Here is a 10,697-nt window from a genome sequence, read left to right as displayed (position 1 = left end):
ACATCGTAACCATATACAGAAAACTCTCAACGCATCCAAATACAGAAAACTCTGCAAATACTGTCAATGCAACCAAATACAGAAAACGCAGCAAATACTGTCAACACAACCAAATACAGAAACGCTGCAAATACTCTCAACGCAACCAAATCACAAACACGCTGCAAATACTCACAACGCAACCAAATACAGAAAACGCTGCAAATACTCTCATTGCAACCAAATACAGGAACACGCTGCAAATACTCACAATGCAACCAAATACAGAAAACGTTGCAAATACTCACAACGCAGCCAAATACAGAAAATGCTACAAATATTCACAACGCAACCAAATACAGAAAACTCTCAACGCAACCAAATACAGAAAACGCTGCAAATACTCTCAACGCAACCAAATACAGAAAACGCTGCAAATACTCTCAACGCAACCAAATACAGAAAACGCTGCAAATACTCTCAACGCAACCAAATACAGAAAACGCTGCAAATACTCTCAACGCAACCAAATACAGAAAACGCTGCAAATACTCTCAACGCAACCAAATACAGAAAACGCTGCAAATACTCTCAACGCAACCAAATACAGAAAACGCTGCAAATACTCTCAACGCAACCAAATACAGAAAACGCTGCAAATACTCTCAACGCAACCAAATACAGAAAACGCTGCAAATACTCTCAACGCAACCAAATACAGAAAACGCTGCAAATACTCTCAACGCAACCAAATACAGAAAACGCTGCAAATACTCTCAACGCAACCAAATACAGAAAACGCTGCAAATACTCTCAACGCAACCAAATACAGAAAACGCTGCAAATACTCTCAACGCAACCAAATACAGAAAACGCTGCAAATACTCTCAACGCAACCAAATACAGAAAACGCTGCAAATACTCTCAACGCAACCAAATACAGAAAACGCTGCAAATACTCTCAACGCAACCAAATACAGAAAACGCTGCAAATACTCTCAACGCAACCAAATACAGAAAACGCTGCAAATACTCTCAACGCAACCAAATACAGAAAACGCTGCAAATACTCTCAACGCAACCAAATACAGAAAACGCTGCAAATACTCTCAACGCAACCAAATACAGAAAACGCTGCAAATACTCTCAACGCAACCAAATACAGAAAACGCTGCAAATACTCTCAACGCAACCAAATACAGAAAACGCTGCAAATACTCTCAACGCAACCAAATACAGAAAACGCTGCAAATACTCTCAACGCAACCAAATACAGAAAACGCTGCAAATACTCTCAACGCAACCAAATACAGAAAACGCTGCAAATACTCTCAACGCAACCAAATACAGAAAACGCTGCAAATACTCTCAACGCAACCAAATACAGAAAACGCTGCAAATACTCTCAACGCAACCAAATACAGAAAACGCTGCAAATACTCTCAACGCAACCAAATACAGAAAACGCTGCAAATACTCTCAACGCAACCAAATACAGAAAACGCTGCAAATACTCTCAACGCAACCAAATACAGAAAACGCTGCAAATACTCTCAACGCAACCAAATACAGAAAACGCTGCAAATACTCTCAACGCAACCAAATACAGAAAACGCTGCAAATACTCTCAACGCAACCAAATACAGAAAACGCTGCAAATACTCTCAACGCAACCAAATACAGAAAACGCTGCAAATACTCTCAACGCAACCAAATACAGAAAACGCTGCAAATACTCTCAACGCAACCAAATACAGAAAACGCTGCAAATACTCTCAACGCAACCAAATACAGAAAACGCTGCAAATACTCTCAACGCAACCAAATACAGAAAACGCTGCAAATACTCTCAACGCAACCAAATACAGAAAACGCTGCAAATACTCTCAACGCAACCAAATACAGAAAACGCTGCAAATACTCTCAACGCAACCAAATACAGAAAACGCTGCAAATACTCTCAACGCAACCAAATACAGAAAACGCTGCAAATACTCTCAACGCAACCAAATACAGAAAACGCTGCAAATACTCTCAACGCAACCAAATACAGAAAACGCTGCAAATACTCTCAACGCAACCAAATACAGAAAACGCTGCAAATACTCTCAACGCAACCAAATACAGAAAACGCTGCAAATACTCTCAACGCAACCAAATACAGAAAACGCTGCAAATACTCTCAACGCAACCAAATACAGAAAACGCTGCAAATACTCTCAACGCAACCAAATACAGAAAACGCTGCAAATACTCTCAACGCAACCAAATACAGAAAACGCTGCAAATACTCTCAACGCAACCAAATACAGAAAACGCTGCAAATACTCTCAACGCAACCAAATACAGAAAACGCTGCAAATACTCTCAACGCAACCAAATACAGAAAACGCTGCAAATACTCTCAACGCAACCAAATACAGAAAACGCTGCAAATACTCTCAACGCAACCAAATACAGAAAACGCTGCAAATACTCTCAACGCAACCAAATACAGAAAACGCTGCAAATACTCTCAACGCAACCAAATACAGAAAACGCTGCAAATACTCTCAACGCAACCAAATACAGAAAACGCTGCAAATACTCTCAACGCAACCAAATACAGAAAACGCTGCAAATACTCTCAACGCAACCAAATACAGAAAACGCTGCAAATACTCTCAACGCAACCAAATACAGAAAACGCTGCAAATACTCTCAACGCAACCAAATACAGAAAACGCTGCAAATACTCTCAACGCAACCAAATACAGAAAACGCTGCAAATACTCTCAACGCAACCAAATACAGAAAACGCTGCAAATACTCTCAACGCAACCAAATACAGAAAACGCTGCAAATACTCTCAACGCAACCAAATACAGAAAACGCTGCAAATACTCTCAACGCAACCAAATACAGAAAACGCTGCAAATACTCTCAACGCAACCAAATACAGAAAATGCTGCAAATACTCACAACGCAACCAAATACAGAAAACTTTCAATGCAACAATATACAGAAAACGCTACAAATACTCACAACGCAACCAAATACAGAAAACTCTCAACGCAACCAAATACAGAAAACGCTGCAAATACTCTCAACGCAACCAAATACAGAAAAAATACAGAAAACTCTCAACGCAACCAAATACAGAAAACTCTCAACGCAACCAAATACAGAAAATGCTGCAAATACCCACAATGCAACCAAATACTGACAACACAACCAAATATAGAAAACGCTGCAAATACTCTCAACGCAACCAAATACAGAAAACGCTGCAAATACTCACAACGCAACCAAATACAGAAAATGCTGTAAATAATCTCAACGCAACCATATACAGAAAACACTGCAAATACTTAGAATGCAACCAAATACAGAAAACGCTGCAAATACTCACAACGCAACCAAATACAGAAAATGCTGTAAATACTCTCAACGCAACCATATACAGAAAACACTGCAAATACTCACAATGCAACCAAATACAGAAAATGCTGTAAATACTCACAATGCAACCAAATACAGAAAACGCTGCAAATACTCTCAACGCAACCATATACAGAAAACACTGCAAATACTCACAACGCAACCAAATACAGAAAACGCTGCAAATACTCACAATGCAACCAAATACAGAAAATGTTGCAAATACTCACAATGCAACCAAATACAGAAAACGCTGAAAATACTCACAATGCAACCAAATACAGAAAACGCTGCAAATACTCACAATGCAACCAAATACAGAAAAACACTGCAAATATTCATGGCTAGTGCTGTCAGACGATTAATGACGATTAATTTCATCCCAAATAAAATGTCTTGTCTACATAATATACTGTATGTGTGTACTGTGTATATTTATTATGTATATATAAATACACACACATACAGCATATATGATACATTATTATATTATAAATGCATGTATGTGTATTTATATACATAATAAATATACACAGTACACACACATATATTATGTAAACAAAAACTTTTATTTCAGATGTGATTAATCACGATTAATCATTTGACAGCACTACTCACAATGCAACCAAATACAACACAACCATATACAGAAAAGTCTGCAAATACTCACAATACAACCAAATACAGAAACACATTGCAAATACAATAAATGCTGCAAATACTCACAACACAACCAAATACATTTGCAGCATGTGTTCTAAAAGTGATGGGTTTTCTTAATATGCTGGTGTTTTTTCAATTTGCATGTGTTTTCAAGTTGCAGCGCGTCAAGCTCTCTTGGCCACCATAATATTATAGGTAATTATATGAAATACAGAAACACGCTGCAAATACTCACAATGCAACCAAATACAGAAAACGCTGCAAATACTCACAACGCAGCCAAATACAGAAACACGCTGCAAATACTCACAATGCAACCAAATACAGAAAATGCTGCAAATACTCACAACGCAACCAAATACAGAAAACTCTCAACGCAACCAAATACAGAAAACGCTGCAAATATTCACAATGCAACCAAATACAGAAAACTCTCAACGCAACCAAATACAGAAAACGCTGCAAATACTCACAATGCAGCCAAATACAGAAAATGCTGCAAATACTCACAACGCAACCAAATACAGAAAACTCTGCAAATACTCACAACGCAACCAAATAATAATAACCATAATATTATAGGTAATTATATGAAATGTTTTGTATTTTCCACTGAACTATTAACAAAATTAACACATTTCACCTGCATTTTCTAGACATCCCAGTGATTCCAGACCTGGAGGAGGTTCAAGAGGAAGACCTCACCATGCAGATCGCTGCTCCACCCAGGTATCCTTCGGTCCAAACAATAATCATCGTCAAGAAAACAAACTCTATATGCTTCAAGATCTGCTGGATCTTGCTGAGAAACATAGTTAAGTTAGTTAAACTGTCTACATGCCAAAAACACTTGGATATGTGCAAACTGTTTTCTCGTGAATAATGGGTTTATCAATCAGTGTTCATGTCTATGGTTTGTCATAATATTTTGTCAAAGTTTGAATTCATTCTTAATTGGATTGATGGAGCTGAAGCGTCTTAGAATTTCATCCAGTCGTCTATCGGCATTTTAAAAGGAGGATGAAATAGTCTTTAGACGCCTTTGAGATGCTAAAAACAGACACGTGTTTATAGTTCTCTCTTGTCTGCAGTATCCAGGTGAACAGAGTTATGACCTACAGAGACCTGGACAACGACCTCATGAAGTACTCGGCTTTTCAGACCCTGGTGAGACACTCACCCATCATTACCCATCATCCCTTAACAACAAACACTGCTGCTTTGTGTAAATCAAGGATGTTGTAAGGAGCATAAAGTTACTGCCTAATTCATCCTTCACGTCCTACAGTGTCTGTTTTTTGGACTACCCTGGCATTATATTGCAATGCTTCAGTATTTTCAGTAATGGCTTGGCTAATGTTTTGTCTGTACTGAATGTTTCTCAGGATGGAGAGATTGACCTGAAGCTGCTCACGAAGGTTTTAGCCCCGGAGCAGGAGGTGAGAGAGGTGAGCGCTGCCAGTAAATATAGAGTCTGTCCGGCTCTTTCTAGGCCGTGTAAGAGGGTCAGACAACAGATTTATGAAGTCACCAGCAGCATTCTTCATCTCATACTGTCCCACAATGTGTTACAGGACAGTTCACCCAGATATGAGTGCTCTGTCTTCATTTACTCGCCCTCATGTCATTCCAAACTCATATGACTTTATTCTATTCTCTCATATACTATATTTTGAAGAACCTTCACTCTTCTATATAAAATGACAGTCCAAAATAATAATAATAAAAGCACCATATATTTAAATGGTTAAAAGAGAAATCATAATTTTAACCAATAGACTCAAAATAAAAACTGAAAACAACATGTTTGACCCAGTATTGTAAAACCTTTTTAACTAAAACTGCAACTCTTAAAAGCCATTCCATCATTTAAAAAGAGCTTAAATAGAACAAAAGATAAATATTAGATGAAAAACTGAAAAAAAAGAATTGTTGTTATTGAAAAAATTGTGATTTTTTAAAATAATAGTGAACAATTAACATAAATGACAAAAGCACATTTCAAAAATTCTTAAACTTTAACTACAATTAAAATAGCATTTATAAAATAAAATTAATAAATAGAGTAAAAATACAAGCAGTAATAAAAGCTATAATAAAAATTCAAAAAGTTATAATAGTGCGTGTGTTTGTATTTATATGTAAAATACTAAAATAACATAATAACACTGCTTTACACTGTTTTTCACTGTAAATCAATACAGTGTGAACATTTTTAAGTGATGACAAATTAATAGTTTTGAATCAAATTAGTTTGAATGTCAAAGATATTTTGAAGAACCCTCTCTCTTTTATATACATTGACATTATTTAACACCAAAATGATTAATCAAAATATTTTTTATAAAGCACTATAGAAGTACATAATGCGTACTATATTCTAAGTGTGAGGAAGGGAAATATGGCACACGAGTCATAAAATCTACTTTATTCCTACATTTTTCAATAATTTTGGAGCTCGACAGACATGCTAATTATGAACTGTGTGGAAATAAGATACATAAAGATTTGTCAGAAAATCTCCTTTTGTGTTCCTCGACACGAGTGTAAGTGAATGCGGACAGAAGCTTCGTGTTGAGGTGAACTGTTGCTTTAAATGCACTGTATTTCTCCTGCTCTCTCTGTGAAGCTGCTGTGATGGTTTGGTGGTGTCTGTGCAGGAGGACGTGGGCTGGGATTGGGATCATCTGTTCACCGAGGTCTCCTCTGAGCTCCAGACGGAATGGGATCAAGGAGAGCGGGAAGATCAGTCTCCGCTTCCTGTGGCCTGAGGATGGATTTACACCTCATGTGCTCAGATAGGAAAATATTGTTCATATTGAATGTGTTTCTTGACGTGTCATTGCTTACGCTCTGTGTGTTTCTCATTAAGGTTAACCTTGCAAACCCAGAAACATTGCTTTTCTTAACTGGATCAATCTGGAGACATTTGTCACCAAAATCCAAGGTTAATGAGCAGGGAAACTAAAATCCAGTTGATTGAGTTAAAATGAACTTTGCACATCCGAGCAAGCCGGCCTTATCGTTATTGACCACAGCATCGACCATCTGAGCTCGTCCTGTTCTCATGAGCTTCATTCCTGCATTTCTATCACACCGTGTGGATTAACGTGATAACCTGCTTCATTTAAGCCAGAATATCAAATATATGTGTTTAAATGTCACTATTTGAAAAATGCACGTCTCATGAAATCAGTAGTTAAAACTGAAATGTTTCATTTTTTTTTTTTGATGATAATCAGTATGTGTCTTGTATACGATGTATTTGTTTTGACAGCTTTTCTCAATCGATTTGACACTTTTCTCCAATGCAATGGACTTGTTCTCAAAACATTTAACACATTTAATCACAAAATGTTTTTTCTAGTAATGCAATTATTAAAATTAAATATTAACATCAAATCTATAGGCGTGTTATCTATTGATTATAAAACACATTCAGCTGTAGATGCACAAATATGCTAATGAAAATACATGTTTATTGCAATTCTTCAAAAGGAAGTTTTGTTTTATATATGTTGTGTATATCTAAACGAAATAAAAATTGTTATCCAACACCTGCTATCACCCATGAGAAAAAACTAATTATCCCTTTAACTTAAAATCTGTTTGTGCCACCTTTAGCAGCAAGAACCGCAAGCTAACTTTTCTGATAACTACAGATCAGTCTTTTACAGCACAGTGGTGGATATATATACTGTATATAAATTAAAGCAAAATAGAAATATTAAGAAAACTAATGCAAAAGCACGTAAAATTGCTCAAACTTAAACTATGATAAAAAATAAAAGATAATTTAATAGTATAATAGTTTATAAATAATACTAAAATAACACATTTTGTCACTATAAATGAACACAGTGTGAACACTTTTAATGTTTTTAAAAAGTTTTTATGTTTTAATAATGACAGATGAATAGCTTAATCGTAAATCATTATGGGAGAAAAAAAACTTAACTTATTTGAGCGAGTTGCCAAGGCAAGGTTGAAATACTAAAACAAGTAAACCTAAATATAGAAAACCTACTTAAAGGAGACATATTATGTCCTTTTTACAATATGTAATATAAGTCTCTGGTGTCCCCAGAGTGTGTCTGTGAAGTTTCAGCTCAAAATTCTCCACAGATCATTTATACTATCATTTTGAAAATGCCTATTTTGAGTGGAAGCAGAAACACGCTGTTTTTCGGGCCTGTCTCTTTAAATGCAAATGAGCTGCTGCTCCCCGCCCCCTTTTCCAGAATAGAGCTGTGCCATTACAGCTCGTATCTGCTAAAAACATATGTTTTGGTTCTGATTATCATGTTTATCGTGCTGAAATCATGCGTTTTAAACTACATGAGCTTAAACTTCTGATATATGGTTTTCTGAGCGCACACATCTGAAGCACACGCACAGAAAGCGGCTGTCACAGCATGTGAGCACTAAACTAAGTTCTCATTCACACAAGTTTACGTTAAACACACGAGTTACAAAAACAGTGGGTTATGTCTGTGAAGGTAAACTGCTGGGAAATAAATCGCTTGTTTATTTTAGATCTGTGTGGCAGCAGCAATATACAGTAAATAAATCAATAAATGCACTGCTCTGTCGTCTCCTCTGAGGCTGGGACTCTAAACAGTGTTCTGTGCTCGTCTGTGCAGCCAAACACAGAACAGTTAGTGTGTTTTGCTCAAACTTTCTCCATGGCATTAGAGCTGCTACACCGTAGTCGCTTGCGAAAACACAATGGCGGCGCCGTGGGTAGAAACTTACAGATTAAGGGGTGGTAATATTATAATGAGATCCCTTTGCAACGTCACCAAGTGAGCGAAATCAGACGCGCTCATTTTCTCAGACGCTTGCAGAAAAAGCCTTCCCAAAACAAAGTTACTGGGTTAATCTTTTTCATGTTTCCTTGGTTGGTAGATTCACCAGGGACCTGATTATAGCACTTAAAACCTGGAAAAGTCTGATTTTCTTTAAATAAAAAAAAAAATCAAAATTGCTAAAACTTTAATTAAAATGTAAACCAAGTATAAAATGTTATTCTTTTTCCAAATATACTATAATAATATATCAAAGGGTAGTAAGTAACTTTGCAACTACGTGTCAACTAGCAGTCATTAGAGTATTAGTAGACTGGCTGCTTAATATCTGCTAACACTTTATTTTGATGCGTCCACAACATACTGACTATCAGAAACTTTGCAAGTATATGTCAACTTATTCGACTAACCCTAAACCTAACCTCTGAGAGATAGTAGACTTGTAGTTGCAAACTAATGAGAATTAGTTGACATGTAGTTGCAAAGTTACTTGTAGTTAGTAGAATGTCTAAAGTTGACTATCAAAATAAAGTGTAACCAATCAAAGATACTAAACTAACACTGGCTCAAGGTCTAGCACAACTTTCAAGCGTGATGCAAGACGTTTCTCAAGAACCTGTGATGTACATGAATACATCCGCACACACAGAAACACACTCTTGCTGTACTTTGTCTCTGTCTCTCTCCTCACATGAGCTTTTTTGGGCTCTTTTAATGAATTCTGCCCATATGCCCCGAGCAGCTGCCGCGATGCCCCTTCCTCCCCCCCCCGCCGAGCTGTGAAGTGCCCATCCATGTACAGACAACCTCTAGCTGTCTCTCTCAGGGATGCCAGCGCCTCACAGCCAGTTTAGGAGGCGGCCACTCAGATTAAAGCCTTGTGATAGCGGGTAACTGACCCGCCTCAACGCTTGACGTGGATGCATAAAAAGTTGCAAAGCGATGCGAGTCCAGAGATCAGAGCGTCATCATCTGCAAGTCATATCGGATGAGAACCTGATATACAGTGAAGCTACACAGCATCTGGGCCAGAAACATACTTCATGCAAAAAGTAGCGCTGTCAAGCAAATACAATTTTAAAATCTGATTAATTACATAATTTGCCAGCTAATTAATCACAAATTTATCGCGAATTTTTTCTCTCCAAAAAAGATCATTTGAAGTCATTATTGTGTTAAATGAGAACAGTATTGAATAGACATGGCAAAAAAAAGTAGCTTTAAAATATTTTGATTCAACATAGAATTTGTTGCACAAATATTTAAGGCTACAATGAGGCTGTGACATTGTTTTCAGAAGCTGCATTTAAAGTGGAATTTAGGTTGGTATTTACACAGACTGTTCAGAGGTGACATGAATGCATTTATACTGCAATTACAATTGCATAAATAATGCTATGACATTAGTGGTCTAAATATGAAACTAAATCCAAGTTGCTGTCTTAATGAGCGAGTCATTCGGTCATCATTCAACCAATTCAAACGGCGAATTCATTCAGAAACAAAGCAAGTGACTGTTTTTATGAATGAGTCACTATATCATTGACCCACTTGATTCACTCAAAAAACATGGATTCATTCAGTAGCGAATCACTGCTGGGTTGATCAGAATCACATAAAAGTTCTGCTGTGGCTTTGATTGGAGCCATTTTCATTTGTGAAACTGAGCAAAAATCATGCAGATATTCAGGAAAACAGCACTCTTGCTGGTATGATATTGTTTAACTATATTATATGATATAAAACCATACAATGTCATTTCATGCCCTGATACCTTGAATTTTAGGGGTATATCGCTGCATTATAAACACATCAGTGTATGATGAC

At 36.9% G+C, this 10,697-nt stretch overlaps 1 protein-coding gene across 1 annotated transcript in view; it reads left to right on the top strand.

The window, feature by feature from the left end:
• Positions 1–7,360, top strand: part of ift43 (intraflagellar transport 43 homolog (Chlamydomonas)) — a 14,410-nt gene extending 7,050 nt beyond the window's left edge. The window contains exons 2-5 of the mRNA XM_016237408.1: positions 4,719–4,791; positions 5,154–5,229; positions 5,448–5,510; positions 6,723–7,360. Of these exons, the coding sequence (XP_016092894.1) occupies positions 4,769–4,791; positions 5,154–5,229; positions 5,448–5,510; positions 6,723–6,833 (273 nt within the window). The 5' untranslated portion in view covers positions 4,719–4,768 and the 3' untranslated portion in view covers positions 6,834–7,360. The remainder of the gene's footprint in view (positions 1–4,718; positions 4,792–5,153; positions 5,230–5,447; positions 5,511–6,722) is intronic.
• Positions 7,361–10,697: the final 3,337 nt, after the last annotated feature.

Source organism: Sinocyclocheilus grahami, unplaced genomic scaffold (genome assembly GCF_001515645.1).
Source record: "Sinocyclocheilus grahami isolate Dianchi unplaced genomic scaffold, SAMN03320097.WGS_v1.1 scaffold513.1, whole genome shotgun sequence".
In the NCBI taxonomy this organism is placed as follows: Eukaryota; Metazoa; Chordata; class Actinopteri; order Cypriniformes; family Cyprinidae; genus Sinocyclocheilus; species Sinocyclocheilus grahami.
The sequence above is the reverse complement of the archived record's forward strand: the minus strand, read 5'-3'. Positions and strand labels throughout refer to the sequence as shown.